Here is an 18910-nt window from a genome sequence, read left to right on the forward strand (position 1 = left end):
AAGCACGAGAAGAAAACACAAACCAGTGGAGACAAAGCCTCCACCGCTTTGATGACACATTCATCACATTTAGAAAAAAAAGAAACCTGCTGCAAATAAATAAAACTCAGAAGAATGCTAGAAGTCTGCTTCACTGCATGCTAACCTAGCTTAGCATGAAGAGTGGAGGCAGGTGGAAAGAGTCAGTGAAAAATACAGCAAGCGTCACCTCTGAAGCGCAAGCATCGGTATTTCTGTGCAGCGTCCGAGGCTACAGCTCGTGTTGTCAGACATGTGCAGCCAGTGAGCTGCATTTTTACTGCACAGTAGGTCTCTGTACAGGTACAGCAGAACCAAACCATGCAGCATCACTTCGTCAGGACTCCAGGAAGTTGTGCACAATGACTGAAATACAACCCTGATTCCAGAAAAAGTCTGGACTCTGTGTGAAGTGTCAAGTGTTCCTGAGTCCATGCAGGAATCTCCTTTACCCAAGCGGTGAACGTCGCTCCATCCTCGCTGTGAGCGACTGAGCCTTTCCAGCATCAGACCCAATCATGATGCTATCACCTGTTACCAATCCACCTGTTTACCTGTGGAATGATCCAAACAGGTGTTTTTGGAGCGTTCCACATCTTTCCCAGTCTTTAGCTGCTCCTGTCCCGACGTGTTTGAAACGTGTTGCTGCATCAGATTCAGGATCAGCAGATATTTACAAAAACCAATGAAGCTTTAATAAATTGACTTTGAGCTGTTTCTATTTGAGTTTACGTCAAAAAGGATCAGCGAATGATCACATTCTGTTTTATTTACGTTTCACACAGCATCCAAACATTTTGTGGAATCAGGGTTATGGTTATAGTTAAAGCCACAATTTACCCCTGAAACCACCGACTGTCATCTTTACTTTGCTGTTTGTTTGTGTTTTAGAAATGTTTAGCTTCAGAGAAGTTCCACCGAACATCAAGTCAGTTACTTTTCACTGATGTTGAAATATGAGCAATGTTTATTTTACTTTTAAAGCAGCTCTAATTGCAATTTTTTATCACAACGATGTATTAAATGAAAACTGACAGATGTCACTCGTAGAGATGAACCCACAGAGAACGATCACCTGCACCTGCAGCTCCTCTCAGGTTTACAGAGCTGCATAGTGGCTTTCAGCTCATTGTTTGTCTGTCCGGCCACAGCTGTAATGTTTTGGTTCACTATATCTATCTCTCTTGTTGTTTTCGGCATGAAGCCACCGTGCGGAACCTCCCGGCAGCAAACAGCAGACAGTTAGCGACTAGCTGGGGAACATAGTGGAGCATTTAGCAGCTAAAGAGACAGATTTCAGATTTCCCTCAGTGAGTGGAGACCAAAAACAGAGCTAAAAGACGGTGAATACTGGCTTTTTATTCATCGGACAGCTAGAAACATGACTCCAAACACCTGTAACACCTGTGCTCTTCATGCAAAATGTCTGAAGGAGCCTTATTTCAAGAGTGCGTCAGTTATTTGTGCACCTTGGAAAACTCTGATGGCATTTCTTCTGTTTACTTGTGGTTTCTGTGTTTGCTGTGAGTCTCTTTAAGCTGCTTATGCATTGCCAAATCGGCCGATGTGTTTCTCAGTGTGCTTGTGTTTTATTTATTTTTGCAAATGCCAAGTATAAAGATATTTTACTCATTTGTCTGTTTGCTTGTGTTGTCTTAAGCTGTTGTGCTTTGAGCTTTCTGGGCCACGGCAGTTTAGTCATTTAAAAAATTCAAGAGATGGAAAGTAGGTTGTGCTTAATTTTGTGGTACTTCGAACAACTGCTCAACTATATTTAAGGCAATACTGTACTTTGTAACTTGATATATTTATATACTTAAATGCATACATGCACATATTTTGTATAACCTGCTAATAATAATAATATTGACATGTTTTTTTTTTGTCTCACTGCCTAAATCCTTTATATTTTTGTCTCTATTGTGAGTCAAAGTCTTCATTTCACTCCCTTGTTGAGATGCATGAACGAATGAAACCACTTCTGTTTGTCCTTAGTGGAAACAAAACTGACCTCTGTTGTTAATTAGCACACTGGTGAGATCTTGTCTAAAGAACCGCTCCTCACTGTGTGTTTTAAAAGACGATGAAGTCTGAGAATGGAGACCCGTCAGTGTCATGGACGCATAATACTGTGCATTTTCTAACAGTAGCCTGTTGTACTTCAGTATTTCTGTTCAGCGTAATTGTGTACTTGACATTCTCGTACATCTCCAGGGACACATAGAAGGAGCTGATCTATAGAAACACCACCATGGGAATATTTGAAGGTTTTCATTTCACTCTATTCAGTCTTCACAAAATGATTCACAGCCCAAAATGAATCCTGAGTGGATCCTTTATACATGTGAGCTGAATGAGCTGTTTTCCTCCCAAAATAGATGCATCGTTTGTGAAAAGTGTGTCACATGACTAATTTAAAGGCACCATGTGACGCTGCTGACTCAGCCAGTTCCTCTGATTGGAGGTGTAACGGTGGCTCACAGTCAGGCGCATCTTCTACTGTTTCCTCTCTTTCTCTTTATCTCTTTGTGCCTGGAAACAGAACAGACGTCCACATGAACAGACACAGAAATTCAGACGATGAAGACCACCGAGGAAAGTGAATGAAGAACTCCATCTGCTGGCCGACTATTGAGAAACGACCTCATGCTTGAAATGAACAAAAAGTAGAAGTTTTAAAGGGAGCGTTCAACAGAAATAAATGAACGTTGTTACATGAGGCCTTCAGAGTTTCTAAGTATCTAGATTTAAACTTCTAAATGAGAAAAATAAGTTATGAAATTAAAATGTTGCCATGAGAGCAGCCACACATGGGCAACATATTTTAGCTTTACTTTGAGGAGATTTCATTTAGAGCCCAGCCTGTGTGCTTTTGAGGCTCTTCGTGTCCGAATGAGGTGAAATGAACTTGATTCACAGTCTGGTGGAGCATCGCTTGTCATAAAGGTTTTCACTGGTCATAGCAGGAACAACACAGGTGTTACTAATAATGTTAAGGCCAATAAACTGTGTCAGACCCTGGATCTAAAGCATTATTATTATTAATAATAATAATAGCAGAAATCAATATATTTGCTGTGAAAAGGGTCTTTTCATGTGCTGGATGACAATTTTTAAGTCTAAACAAATTACCTGCTCAAGGGGTTCATTTTAAAATGCTGTTTCTCCTCAAGAAAAAAAAAACTACTTCATGAGACAACTTCGGTAAACAAACCAGTGCACCAGACTTATTTTCTGACTAAAAAATATGCAACTAAATATTCAACTAAACCTGCTGTGACAAGGTGGTACACAGATCTTTTTCTTCATAACAGAAAGGTGCAGTGGAAAAATTAAATTACAACACCTTTATGGATCTGTGAGTCTCTGGTCTGTTACTTTCCCAGTAATTGAATACCAGTAGATTTACCTGTAAAGACCAATAACTGAGGGATAGTGTATAAATATGTGTCAGATGTGTCCTTTTTTAAGTTTATTTCTTTCTTTTGTGCTATCTGTTGCAGCTTTGGACCGTCATTATTGTCATAATGATGTGATGTATAGGGGAAACAAAAAAAATGTTTGTTTGCCAACTGCAGTGTCCAATCTCAAAAATGAACTTTCATTTTCTGATTCATGTGTGAACTGCGCACTGAGCCGACATCCTGACCTTGGCAGTATTTAGCAAACACCACTAGATGGCAGCGCTGATTCAGAGTTCACATCCTTCAGAATTACAATCTGATAATTTACACCTTCACCACCTGCAGTTTTAGGGACCATGCAAATCAGTTCATTTTAGATGGCGCTTTTCTCTTTGCGTGATTTCCTGTTTTTCTCCTTGACTTTGCATCTAAAGAATAAAAAGACTCATTTTTGTCTGTTTAAGGAGCTGCTGTTACTCACTGTGTTCACACGCTCCGCTGGGCTGAAGGACAAACAAGAGGCAAAATCAGAAAGAAACAATACACTGGCTAAAAGATAAATAGACATAAATGAGTGCTGAGTCATTTAAAAACTGATAAATGTTTGTTTTTTATGTTGTTGTTGGAGTGAAGGATGATTCAGGGTGATTTTTATGTCTAAAAATGTTGTCTTCATTTTGTCGTAGCAGTCACTTTAGCAGATCTGTAGCTCCCAGATCTATGCTGATTATTAAAATTCATCCACTGACTGTAAACTGAATGACCCTGATGTCTCAACCTGCACATACAAAACAGAGGGAGATGTTGCCAAATGTGGGTGTCTTGACTTCTGTGTTACTTGATTGAAAAATGATGAATGCGTTCCAGTGTACTCCATTAATTAGATATCGTTAATTAGGAATGTGAGCAGGTGTGACCTGGACTGAGCTCTACTTCGCATCTCTTTCAACTGAAAAACAGGAAAACAAATCTGCATTTTAATGAAGTTTAGTTGAGAAAAAACACACAATGAGTCACTCATATTCTGAAAGTGACTGATCAACAGTGGTCAGATCCTTTAGTTAAGTAAAAGTCTGTAAGTATAATCAGGAAAATGTACTTCAAGTACTTCAAGTACTCACTGCAGAAACATCTCCCCAGTGGCTGTTATATCATTAGATTATTACCACTCATTCATGTAAAAGCAGAGTTTTGCTGTTGTAGTTGGTTGGAGCTCATTTTGAACGATAGTACTGCAACTAATGATGCTTTCATTCTGGATTAATCTGCCGATTAATTGATTGATTGTTTAGCTTGTAATAATTTAGAAAATAGTGAGAAATGTCACAGTAACCCAGAGCCTGAAGTGACACCCTGACAACCATGAAATGCTTCTGAAACATCAAAGAAAAAACATGTTTTAGAAGGTTTTGGGATATTTTGTTCATTTATAAAGTAACTAAACATGAAGCTGAGTAAAAAGTACATTTTATCCATCTGAAATGTAGTGAAGTAAAAGCAGAAAGTATTATGGGAAGAAAATACTTAAACACTTAAATTTGTGTTGGCAGAGTTTTGTCTCTCTACTGAACTGTGTACTTGTACTTCAGAGCTACTTCACTTGATGAGTATGTGCTATAATGTTTCATTTCTGGTTTTCTGTTTTGTACCTTTATGCATTCATGTACCATGTAGTATTTATAATCTAGGTGTGTTTGTACAAGTGTATTTATGCGTGTGTGTGTGTGTGTGTGTGTGTGTGTGTATGACTATGCAGGTCTGTGTAAAGTCTATTACAGTGCTGACAGCAATATTCTACAAAGCAACCATGTTGATGTGCTGCACAGGTGTAATCAATAACCTTCATGGTGGCTGCTTTCCATTCGGTTTCCTGGATTTCAGGACTCTCTGGTTTGTCTTCCCGGGATGTTTGGAAGGAACTCACCTGTGTTTTACCTGCTGTGACACGTGTGATAGTAGTGGTGTTAGTTGCAGTAGTTCTAGCTGATGGAGGTTTCTGATCAATCTGACAGGAGACTTAAATCATACACATTTAAACAGCTGGTCATGCACATTTTGTACACAAACCAGTAAAGAAAAGACTAAAGAACAGAGAATAAATTGATTCAAGAACAGTTCAACTGCTATAAAATTTGGAATTAATGATAGATCTTCATGTAATTCAACAGCTTTCATTCCTGTGCTGAACCCTGCGGGGCGGTGTAGAAGTGATGGAGGGTAAAGTGAGTCCCCAACCTGTGGCTAGAGGCTAGCTGCAGAGCAGGTGAAGGAAAAGACTCATTATTTCTGAATTATAACTGGGAACCATTATCATTTTGACTGGCACCTCTGCTGACCTCTTCATAGCCCTCCAGAGACTGGACTGGAGGTTTGCTTCTCTTCATGGAAATCCCTGTTAAGTTTATGCAGAGCAATGATTATTACAGACACCCCGCTGGTATGTAGTTAAATCTGTCAGATAGTCAATAAACCTGCAACAATAATAATAAACCTACACGTTATAAATGAGCTATTTCCAGCTTAAAATACACACAGTGCTTTAACATGTACATATCATCCTTCATTATCAAATGTAAATGCTGCTGTATATACACAGACATGTACATGTGCATACTTCATGTATATACGGTTCATATATATTGATGGGGGCTGTATCTATTACATTGCCCCTTCAATATTTATTCCTTTGCATTATTTGCATTTGTTTTATTTGTTTATCTGTCGTCGTTCAGTTTGCTTGACTTGTTTTTAGCTTGTTTCTATCTTCCTGTCAGCTGTTCTCCGTGTATGTGAACACACACTTTGCCAATAAAGCAGAGTCGGATTCTGGATTAACTTCAGGTTTATCAGGGTCATTGAATGCAGCTGACAGCTACTGGCGCGAATATTTAGTTGTCTCTTCTCATTTCCTGTCAGTAAAACAACATGCACGGACTGCAGCAGCGTTAATGTTCCTCTCGCAGCACAGCTCTTTTCAGCTGAGTAATATTCAGACAGGTAAACACCCGAAGGACAAGTATTACATTAGAATATGTACAACACCTGAATTTTGCTAACAGAACAGTATGAAGCCATCCTTGATTTTTTTAAAAATACAGGTATTTGGCTCCAAAATGACTGTTTACCCCACGGCCCTGCTTCAATGTCACCAGTAGGACGTTTGTATAACTCACAGCCTGTCAGCTGTGGGGAAAACACGCAAGTCGACGCTAATTCAAAACTACAATATGAGGTGGAGAGAGGAGAGGTGAGCAGAGGCTGGTCCTGGTCTTCTCCAGACAAGTAAACTTGCTGGAAAAGCGTCCTTTTACAGGAGGGGAAAAGGGGATGTGAACAGATGCACTGTATCTTTTGAAATGTTCGGTGGGATTATGATATGCAAGATTAACAACAAGCTAACAATGTTTACTCCTCTGCCCTGCAGCGACGCCATCGAGACTGATCCATAATAATAATCCCCAGCTGGAGAACAAACAACATCTGGGCGTGGAGAGAAGGGAGAGGGCGAAGTCTCAGCAGGGTGGGCGGCAGATGGTGACACTGCAGCAGCACTTCTCCAGGTAGCGCCTCCACCACCTCAACAACCAGGCTGCAGACGCTGAAATACAGTCAATCCTCTGCTCGAGCCTGACCCACAGTGCATTTTCAAGGCAATTACCAACACTGACATCTTAGTTAACACATCAAAGTCTAGATCTTGGGAAGAACTGCATATGTGAAAAGAGCTGTATAAAAGTTGTGGTTGCAGGGAACAAAGCTTGATCACTTCATTTGGAGCTTGAGGCTTGAAGCCTGAATCTCTGACCCAACTGTGCTCGAGTTGCATTATGGGTAATATTTCTGCTTTCAGTCTTGAGTCCAGCATTGCTGTGGGAGTGCAACTGACTCTGATTGAGGACACTTTTACTCAGATTCTAGATTTTTTCTAGATTTTCTATGATGTTAGCTGGTAGCTAGCAGCTACCTGCCTGCCTTGCATTTGTCACAGTTGACCTTTAACCTACACAAACTGTTTAGGCTACACATTACCATAATGTCACTAACAGCTGTGTTATTTATTGAAAACAGAACAGTTAGAAAGTTGTTTTGGCAAACTTGTTAGCCGCAGTTGCCTATTTATACATCCTGCAGATAAGGAGCACCATTAGCGTTAATTTAGAGTTGTGTTTCTGTCGACTAATAAATGTAAGCCACATATTCACGCTCCTTTTTGTTGTTTTTTGTCACCAACTCCTGAAAAAAATATGTTAGCTACTCGCTAACTTTGTCTTGCTGTACAGTAGCAAAGCTTTTTATGCTAATAAGAGCGGCCTGCTTTCAGAGTGGAGTTTGTGGGTTGGACACTAAAACAGTTAGCAAAAAAAAAGGGCTAATTAAGCTCAGGGTATGTAATGTCCAATGATAGTTTTAGCGACCTCTTTCCCATTATGCATTTGATCCATCATTATCAAGACAATGTAGCTTTAAACTATCCCGCAGGGTTAGCTAAGAAGAAGTTAGCGTCTGTTAAACAAGCTGACATCTCGGAGTGTTTGGTCTGAAGACAAGATAATTTCATGTGCAACAGTCACCTAATTTGGAAACAAATCGTCTCCATCAGTGTACTTTTATTTTTATGATGAGGGATATATATATGGGCTGCATGGTGGCTCGGTGGTTAGCAGCATCGCCTCACAGCTAGAAGATCCTGGTTCGATCCCGCCTTTCTGTGTGGAGTTTGCATGTTCTCCCTGTGCAGCGTGGGTTCTCACCGGGTTCTCCGGCTTCCTCCCACAGTCCAAAAACATGCTGAGGTTAATTGATAATTCTAAATTGTCCGTAGGTGTGAATGAGTGGTGTGCATGGTTGTCTGTGTGTAGTCCTGTGGTAGGCTGACGACCTGCCCAGGGTGTCCCCTGCCTTCGCCCAAGAGACGGCTGGGATAGACTCCAACCCCCCCGGGACCCTGCAAAGGATTCAGCGGTGTTATATAATGGATGGATGGATATATATAAATGTATTTTTGTTGGTGTTTTACATTTAGCCGTGTTTGTTTAACCGTTGCTCTGGTAGAACTGTATGATAGTGATGGGTAAAGTAGTGCATGAGCCAATTATGGATTGGAAAATTTTCCAAATGAAATCTCGTCAGTTGCTTATTTAATGAAAATTGTGACAGTGTTGTTTTCTGTGATGTACATTTTTTTTCAAAAAGCTTTCCCTCTATCAGACTAGATTAAAAGCCAGTGGCCACAACTCACTGACGTCCTGCCGAACAACAGACATAACACACATCCATCAGAGGCCAAGCACCAAATGTGATGAACTGCTGCACTTCTGCTGTGACATCCAACATTTTCATTAACTTGAGAGCACACTGCATGTCGAGATTGTCTTTGAAAGACCAAAATGGACTCAGTTTTATTGGAGACCAGTTAACAGAACTTGATATGAACTTTCAGCCGGCTGCATTGAGAGGCTTCCACTGTGTCACTTATTGATCTCTCCTCCCAGCATGCGATAAATGGAAATTAAAACCGAACATTATGTCCAGCCAGCTGTTGATGGCCCTCGTGATCCAAGTTCAATCCCATCTGCTTGTGCTCAGCGAGGTGTGATATTGGGCCCCTGATGATTTGTGACTGTTAATTCGCCCCATGCCATGCAGAAGATATCTGATACGCTGCCCAGTATTTAGAAATTAGTTTTGTTAAGCAGCACAGGGTGATGTGTCAGTCAGCTAGCACAACCTAAAAAATATCTAAAAACATAACGATGCTTTCATAGATTTGGTAAATTTGGACTAAACTCCATGTTTTGTTTAGATCACCATATTTCCTTATTCTATATTTTAGGTTTATGTTTTAGTGTCTCATCCAAAAGCAGGCTTTTTAAACAAACCACTTTAAAAACTGGCCTCTAAGGAGGCTCGGCACTTTATTTACAGAACAACTTTACCACAAAAAAACTAGATTTTCCACACATGATCTGGTTTGTTTCGGCTTGATCCTACAGGGATCAATTACTGCTTTTTAAACTCACAGCAAACACCACATCATGTCCGTTAATTTGAGCCGTTAGAAACACTTCCTTTATCTTTTTTAATTTGACATCAAATCGGCTTTTATAAATTTAAAAACACAGTAATTTATCTGCTCTACTTTTTCTCACACAAGTATCTTTACTAAGATTTAAACATCTTCTTTGTGTATATTACATGTCTCTATGTGAATTAAATCTCTGACCCCTGAATTACAGACATTACATTATCACAATTATTGCATGTCCAAATAAATTAAAGAAACTTGATTCTAAGGGCTCAGATACATACATACATATATATACATATATATATGTATACATATACACACATATATTTGTATGTATGTATGTATGTATGTATATACATATATATGTGTGTGTATATATATATTATATATACATATTTATATATATACACACACACACATATATATGTATATACATATATATGTGTGTGTGTATATATGTATATATATTATATATATATATTTATATATATATATATCAGCATTCATTAGTAAATGTCACAATTCTCTCTTAAGAAAGTGAGTATTATAATAAACCAGCCTTTTTTTCAACATGTAGTACAATTACAGATGGTTTACACAGTTTTATGAAGTAGCTGCAGTTGGATCCAGAGAGAGCTGAAATACTGCATATGATGAATCACAGTGTTTAAAAACTTAATGTGTCAGCGTGCTGTAAATAAACGGGGATGAAACCCCCTGAGGAGCAGAGAGGTGCCCTCCATAATTCACTGAAGTGGGGAAAGGGGTCACATTACGAGCTAAAGCGGGGGGGTGGGGGGGAACTAGGCCATTCATTCATACGTTATTGTGCATGATGAGCCGAGGGTCCGGCTTTGAAAAGTCGAGCCTGTGGAAAGATGTCACAGAGCAGCAGAAACCCCTCCGGTTAGAAGGACGGGGTCATTTCCATTTAAGACAAATATCTATACGCAGTCACTGAAGCTGTGTCATATACATACTGTACACACACGCATGGGTGCACATGTGTGTCTACATAATGTATGTACAGCATGTAAACTGTGCACACTGAGCTCAGTTTCATAATATATGTTCCATAAAATAAATAGGTCATGCTTTATATTTATGTACACATATTCACCATTAACTAGCTGCTTATTATTAGCATGTTATTATTTGTCATTATAAAGCATTATTATTAATAGGGTTATTAAGGGTTAGGTTATTGAGATCATTCTTATCGATGATTGATAAGCAGCAATTCTGAGGTTATTGAGGGAAAACTCTTTTTTAATGGTTTTAGAATGTGGTCATGCAGAATAGGGCATTAATTAATTTATAATGACCAATAAGGAGCCAATATGCTACTAATATGCATGCTAATAAGCAACTAGTTAATGGTAAAAATGTGTACTTTATCTTCATTGTCCTTGGATTCAATTCTCAATTTGGTAAAACAGTTTTTTCATATTAATGAAATAATCTAAAAGATATCACTGTCTTGTTTTAAAGGAAAATTCCACCAATTCTTTTTATTTATTAGTTATTTGGAGTTCAACTCAGCAGTTTTAATCAGCGTCTTGTGAGTTTTTCCGATGCGGTCAGCACCACAATGCGACATCCTGTTTCTTAGCAGTTTAGCGAAAGCAAAGCATAAATTCAGCGTTCACAGAAACGAGGCTGAACACAGACAGGAACAATCAGACCACAGAGGGCTCTCCTGCCAGACTGCAGTCATGAGACTGGGATGGCGAGGAGAGTACGAGGCCTTGTTAGGGTAAAGCCAGACAGGGTGGGAGCTTGTTTTTCCCCTTTCTGAGAGCACTCAGCTGCACATTATTTCCCACATGGTCTACAGGGAGACCAAGAGACCCACTTTCCCTTCAATGCCCAATCACAAACACAGAGCAGTGACTAACTCTGGGCTGAGGACGCTGAGGAGCCGTGTGGTTAGCCTCATTTCAGATGACCAACACCGATGAGAGTCAGTAGGAAAGCAGCATGGGGTGAGTGATGACTGAGTGGGAAAGAAGTGGAGACTGTGAATGAAATATTGCTGAGAATAACATGAATTTTGACTCGTGCGAGTCCAAGAGGAGCAAGCGTGACGAGGCAAAGCTTTAAGGGGAACGGCGCCAGTGTCGTGAAAAGTGATTTGGAGGCTCAGTATCACGTTTACTCTGTTCGCTCATGCACTCTTATCAGAGGGGCAGATGCTGCAGATTTGACCTTGGCGCTCTTCATCTGTCGCTTGCGGTCTCTCAGCAGGTGTAACTTGCAGATGAAAGATCGAACATCAAAGGGTGGCATCAGACGTTTGATTCAGCTCAGTTTGACAAGGGACAGAGACAGAGCGACACTGACCATCACATCACATCGGCCACTTTTAGCTAGCACGGACAGCGATGACCCTCAGGGCGCTTCCGCCACAAAGGGGTCATACAAGGACCTGTTTCCCCTGGAGTCGCCTCCTCCAAGACCAATAAGCCACCGGAAGATCGTGGAAGGACAGAGCCACAGCAGTTTCAGCCTCTGCCGCCGGCTTTATAGGCTGCTGTCAGTTCATTTTCTCTGGAAAAGAGCCAGTCAGCTGCAGTTAGCGTGCCAACTGTTACTGCTGGAGAGGTGAATGTACAAATATACAGATGTAGCTGAGATTTGGTTGTTTCATCACACAGAATTTGGCTTATTGCACCTTTACCTTATGCTTTTTATTAACGTAATGCATCAACAGGAAGCGATGTAACTATGTGCACAGAGTTCTTGTGAAGTGAATATGACTCATTTGAAGAGTTTGTGTATAATGTTCACCCTCTTTTAGCTCTAGTTTTGGTCTCCACCGGCTCTTAAGGGAAATATCTGGCTCTTCAGATGCTAAATGTTCCACTGTGTTCACCAGCTAGTCTCTAACTGTGTGTCTGCTGTTGGTCGCTGTTCCTGATGTACCGTGGATGGTTGAAAACGTCGCTATGAGAGCGGGGACAGTAAACCGGAACAGTCTCGACTCCTCCTCTGCTGAAACAGGCGATTAGCTCAAGCTAACGTGAACTGCTGCTGAATCCTCGGTCTGTTCAGCACTGTCACATACAGGAACTAACAAAAATCAAAAATATTGACTGCTGAGATATTTAACTGCAAGAAGCGAGATCTCAAATAAAATATATTAAATCAAGGTTTGTTTTTCTGCCTGACAAGATAAATCTTCTTACCGGGAAGTTTTCATTTCACTTGTTTCAGGCTTTTTTGGTCCTTAATTATCTAAATAAGACATTATAATGACTGACTCTGATTAGTTTAATGCTTAAAATCAGAGTCACAAAGCTGTTTGACCAACACTGATTACAAAACTGCTTTGTCACGTGAGAATTTCTTTGTATTCGGACAAATGTACTTGTTTTTAGTCTGGCTGCACGACTTTAAAGATAAGTGAGGGTTCCTGGGGACTAGATATGTTTACTTGTTCTTGGTACGTCAAATTCCCCAATCTGTTGGTGGATAATTTTACGTATTTTAAGTAATATTTCATTGGTTGGAGAGCAGAGTTTTTGTAGTGTCAGAAGATGTTTTCTCCTCTCCTGTTTTTGATTGACATATTATTTTCTGACTAATTTCAATAAGACAGTATACCGTTATCTTGTGCCAGCGGCAGCTTCTGCACGAAGTTTTCCACATGTGTCTGTCAGTAATGTAAAGTTTCTTCAAGGCTTTGCAGGCTCTTTCAGCCTGGCTGGTTCTGGTGGGATTTGAACCCCCGACCCAGCACAGACATCTGACATCTTTTAAACCGCACATATTCACATCCAGTGACTTTTTCTTGACTTTAACCTCAAAGAGTACTTGAGACCAGCGTTCCCCCTCCCGCCACCGCCGCACCCGCTGTTTTCATTTAGGTTGGGTTTGTTTCAGGTCAGCGGCAGTGACTCGGGGCAGGAATGCCAATGGTGTGTTCACAGTCAGCAGCCAGAGCTAATGGCTGTGCCACATGCATCAAACAGGGGGAAAAGCTGCTCTGGAAGTGACGGGGCAAAATGTCACTGCGTACAACATTATGGAGAACATGGTCAGTGTCCGTCAAGCATACACAGCTCAGAGGGAAAACAATTACAGAATCACACAGCAAGACTACACTGTTACTGTGGAAGCCATTTGAACAAATGTCAGCTGCAGTATTATGGATGTTTTGAAGCCTTAACAATGCATAGAAGTATTATATGTCTAAAAGGCACCACTGGTTTTTTTTTAAATAACAAAGAGTCAGATGACTAACGTGAAAGAGGTCACTTATAAAGATACGAATTTCTCGGCTATTCGAAGCATTTTAGCATCTATTAGCTCATTGTTTTCCTTTTCATGCCCACACATTTACTGTTTTGAGTGCACTTCCTGTCCAACACCAGCAAAACAAAGTTAATTGGTGCATTTAGCAACTAAAGAACCAAAGGTAAGGTACGTTTGGCCAAAAGCAGGAATGTGAATATTAGACTTACATCACGGGAATGCAAACACGACTCTAAGTTATGTTTCTCTGTATCTGCTGGATTAACTAACATGCTACATCCACATAATGAGGCGATAATATGTCAGTTGTTATGTTTACAGCTTGTTTCTGATGCCCCCTAGTGGCCAAAATCAGTTACTGCTTATTAAAGCCACAGTGTTTTATGTTTTAGGAAATCCTTGTGAGGACAGCTTGTAGAAACATGTTGGCTTCAGGGAATCAGTTTTAAAATAAACAGCTCAACTCTGTTTTTCCATGAGTTACACTTCAAATACAGTGCAGCACAGTTCAGCTTCAGCTCGTCTCTGCATTCAGTTGGGATGTTTTTCATCCTTGAAAAACACATTAAACTGCCATAGACAGACAAACCCAACATTTGTTGGGTTGTTGTTGAGAATGAAAATTTTTTATATCGATCATATCCACTGCGGCCTATGAAGGCTTTCATTCTCTTGCGCTGCCTTATATTACTCTGACCAGTTTTCCTATTTTTTTTCTTGAACTTGAACGCAGCATGGAGGAGACGGTGCGAACGCTACTGCAGAACCAGGACTCACTGGAAGGGCCCAAGGTGGACCCACTGGACCTCATGAAAGCATACAAGGTAGAAGGGACTACATGATGTTTGTGTTGTTGTTCTCACTATTTTCATTTGAATCCAGTGAAATCTTGTCTGGACACTGAAAAAAATGGTTTGAAATTTGCAACAAAAGTATTTTGAGCACCATTTTTGCACTGATTTAATACAGAACTGCAATAAGAAAACATGTGAACAATTGATTCTTTTCCCCCACTTTCCACCATTCAAACTACAGTTAGAACACCTCAGGGATGATTCACCGTTAGATATATTATTGATCTCACCTCGGAATGGAGCTCTTTTTCAGATGATGGCTTTGTGTATCGAGTCAGGTTTATAACGTGCTCCTTACAATGGAAGCGGCCAGATTAGGATTTTTCTTGTGCAGCTGGTAATGTGTTTCTAAGAATTTATGAAAGGATTCCCTGGAGACTCAAATCTGACTGCCGGAGCGATGCACAGTTTCATGCATCTTAATCAACATTAATCCATGAAAGTGTGCAGTGCAGGCAATGAAATGGATACTTAAGCTCATTAAAGTTTGCATTGTTTTATTTATTCTCACAGAAAATAATCATTTGTTGACTTTTGAGATTGGAGCTTTTGTAGCTATTTACGGAAAGTTAATGTTGAAAGATTAGTTTATGTTAATAAATTTTATTTTACAGCGTAATCTTACACTAAATTTAACAGTTTACCTTGTAAGGACGTGGATTTGTATCCCCAGATGGAGCTGAGCCCCCACAATGTGAGGCCAAACCAAATAATACATGTCATATGTCAGCTTTGATGTAGTTCATTATTCGTGTTATTGCGAGTGAACGTGCAATAATGGACCATATACCAACGGCAAACAAGGCTCCTAATCGTAATGCTAATTAGTTAGGGGTCTTTTGTAACTCAGTCTCATCCATCTATCCTTCTCATGCTGCCATCATCTTCTGCTGTTTTTTGAATGAAGGCTTTTTAATATTTGGCTCGTGCAACTGTACGTTAATCAAGAATGCAAAATGCAAAATAATGCAACATTACATCGAAGGCCATAAAAATAAATCATGCAAACATCTCAGCAGCTAATCTCATGCAAACAAATATGAAGCACGAGAGAAAACTAAATACTAGAAAAACTAAATGTAGAAAACAGACTGAAAAAATGATATTAGACAAGCAAAAACATCACATGGACACAGGTTTTAATTTGGAAAGACAGCAACTCGTACCCAAAATAAAGAACAGAGATTCATCATTTTCTACAGTCTACAAGAACAACAACATCAATGTTTCCTTTGTAATGACCCAAACTATCAAGACGTTCAAGGATCACACAAAATGCCAAGTCCAAAAGTTAAAAAATGTAATCAACTTGAGTTAGAAGCAGAACAAACGGATAAGCCAGGCCAAAACATAAAATAGAGACAAAAACACCAAAAAGCAACAACAGAGATCAGAAAGGTCGGCATGGTAATCTGCTGGAGGACAAAGACAAGCTGGCAAACAGCTGGTGGATCACTGGGTTCATAAATACTGTGGAACTGATTGGATGATTAAGAACAGGTGGTTTGTAAAACCGGCAGGAAACGAAACAAAGACAGGAAGTAAATGTACAGAAATGCATAAGGAGGCTACTACAAAATAAAAGAGTTAACAAGAGTCCATGCACAACATCCCATATATGATATTATACTTTTTATTAAAGTCCAATCTACAGTATCAGACAAAGCATTCGAGCTCCATGTCCCCCTGAGCTTTGTGCATCTAAACAGTACATGCTGGCAACGTTCAACATCTCCTTAATTTAACAAAAACACCAGTGCAACACTGACTTCATTCATTTATGCGTCTACTTTGCGTTTCCCCAGGTATTTTTGCAGTGTAATTGAATTGCGCATATTTGTTTTTTTCCATTAATGTCCAGTAAATTGTGTTTCAACCTGACTTATTTAAAGTGAATTTAGTAAATTTAGAGTTATGAATTGAGACTGAAAACTATTGAAGGCTGTTAAAAGAAGAGTTTTCTGCAGTACAAAGTGTCAGAACCAGAACTCAGAGTCAAAGCATATACAGTACACAACACAGGAATAATGAATGAACTTCAAGGACACGTGAACCGTTGGGAGGAAAGTCGGAGCTTCAGCAGAATCACTGTCTTACAAATGTATAATCACAAGGACATACAAATACCAGCTCTGACCCCCACCCACTGAGCTCAACGCCCCCACCGGCTTTTGCCTCGATGCTGCTGCTCTCCGCCCATGAAAATTCAGCCTTAAAAACTGCAGCAGGAACTGAATCTCATGAATCCACCAGCATCCTGCCGGAGTCCTGTTTCTGGCCCCCTGTCGAGGGAAAGTCCAACACTGGCGTTCATGTTTCAGCCTTTATTTATTCCACCAGCTTCTGAGGACAACATGCGTCTCTCCCTCGCTTGTTAAATGTTTCACACTCTTCAGCAGCCACTTGTTAACTCTGTCTCTCTGCCATTTCACGCTGGGCAGGAAGTGTAACCCTGAGCTTGTCTGAGCTTGTGAGCCGTGGAGCCCGTCCTCACCAGAGAAACATCAGAGACGGACGTTTTGATTAGAGAGTGACCCCACGCAGCTGAGCAAATAAAGACTGCCCTCCTCTCTAACTGGCCAAGACAGAAGTAGAGATGCTGTTAGATACAAAGCACATGACTAACAAAAAAGTGACTAAAGCTTCCTAAACTGTACCAGAACTTTATTATTAAGGGGGCGATCAAAAATATTAATCCAGTGTTTTGGATGAAATGCCAACAACGCTATGTTTCCAACTCTGCTGCTTTTAGTTTTTCCTTTTCAAGAGGAAGTAATTAAATCAATATTCTTTTGCCGTTCTCCTGATGAATGTGTCAAGCCACCGTCAACAGAAGTCAACATTTCCTCATGGTTTTTCACATTAGAAGCCTTCTTGTAAAGGGATCAGTTTTCTCTTCTTCTTGAAATTCATCCAGCGGTGTGGTGTTTTGGTGCCGGTCTGGGATCACCTCACCTGTTCAGGTTCATTCAAATGAGGAGGTGCAAAGCAAATCGTTGGTATTTGAGAGGGAAATAGGTCTTAGACTTACTGGACTAGACGTTTCCAAACCACATCGGCTGCGTTTCTGGAGCAACGTCAGTCTGCTGAACACTTGGAGCAAATGTGCAACAGAATAAAGCTTAAAATGTAAAGAAACCATTTTAACGAATCACTCTCCAGCCAATCGATGTGTTTAGATCTGCATCAAAACTGCAGTTCTCTGTGAATAAATATGAGGGAGTCTTACAGTGTTTGTTGCCCACAGCTGCTTTAGACTTCAGTTCTCAAGCTAAAGCTAAAAAAGGCTACAAGCTGCAGAAGTAGCATGAATTTAGAGAGTGACACATGTTATAGGGGGTTCGTTTGATTGAATGTTTGTAATAACAGTAAGGGTTAATGAAACTTTGAAGTGGAACAAAGAGGAAGTTTTATTTTTGCTGTACTGGCAGCATTCAGTGAGCCGTTGTCAGGATTTTATCGACAGTACAACCGGAGCCCACTACGATAAGGAGAATGTGCTTTCCGTTCCTTTGTGACTTTAAGTCATGCATCTTTGATCGGCTCTTTCAGGACAAACTCCTGGAGGAAATGTGGAAGCAGCAGGACAGTCTGGAGGGTCCCACAGCCACAGCGGCAGAGATGCCTGCCTCGCCGGAGGCCGGCGGAGGGTCGGAGGAGAATTCAAAGGACAGCAATCCCCTGCTGGAGCGACTCAGAGCCCTGGAGGTAAAGTGGAGTGCATGGTCCACTTCTCACCCTTCCCACATTCCCCCACCACTGTTCCTGCTCCCCTTGTCCTTCCCTTTCATCCCTGAAATGTAAGATTGATCGATATATTGAGAGTACAGCATGTTTTATTTAATCAAATGTATTTCACTTGATATCTATAGAGACTTGGAATAAGTGAGCGGCTGAAGGTCAGCACTCATGGCTGTTTTTCCAAGGACTGAATATCGTTGTAGTGGTTGCATGATGGTCTGATCACTGCAGCTTTTTGTTTCTTTCTTACTCAGGAAGGGTTACAGTGCAGGTAAGCTTGTTAAAGACATGACGTTAGCTCACTCCTAACACTTTGACACAGATCGATGAAGTAATTATCACTTTTTTCTCGCAGGTCAGCAGATTATGGCCTGTGGTCCATATCTGGCCCTCTGCTTAACGCATTTGTTCGCTCAGTAAAATCTTAAATGTTGTCTTACTCGCCCTCATCACGACCCGTAGGGGGACATTGCAGACAATGTGATAGCAATGGTGATAGCACAGGTGCTAAACACACCTGTGCTATCACCTCAAATTGCTATCAGTGTGGCTTGTGAGGTAGAAATTGCTCGCTGAGGGCTCGGCTACTTTAAATCATTAGTGAAATC

The 18910-nt window shown here is 40.4% G+C and overlaps 1 protein-coding gene across 3 annotated transcripts in view; it reads left to right on the top strand.

Annotated features, from left to right (window-relative positions):
• The window catches only part of LOC121616194 (nck-associated protein 5-like), a 68223-nt gene that overhangs the window by 7437 nt on the left and 41876 nt on the right, over nt 1–18910 (top strand). For all 3 annotated transcript variants that reach the window (XM_041950889.1, XM_041950888.1, XM_041950887.1), the window contains exons 2-4: nt 6847–6982; nt 14441–14531; nt 18114–18269. In XM_041950889.1, coding sequence (XP_041806823.1) covers nt 6954–6982; nt 14441–14531; nt 18114–18269 — 276 coding nt within the window. In that variant the 5' untranslated portion in view covers nt 6847–6953. The remainder of the gene's footprint in view (nt 1–6846; nt 6983–14440; nt 14532–18113; nt 18270–18910) is intronic.

Source organism: Chelmon rostratus, chromosome 13 (genome assembly GCF_017976325.1).
Source record: "Chelmon rostratus isolate fCheRos1 chromosome 13, fCheRos1.pri, whole genome shotgun sequence".
Taxonomy (NCBI): domain Eukaryota; kingdom Metazoa; phylum Chordata; class Actinopteri; order Chaetodontiformes; family Chaetodontidae; genus Chelmon; species Chelmon rostratus.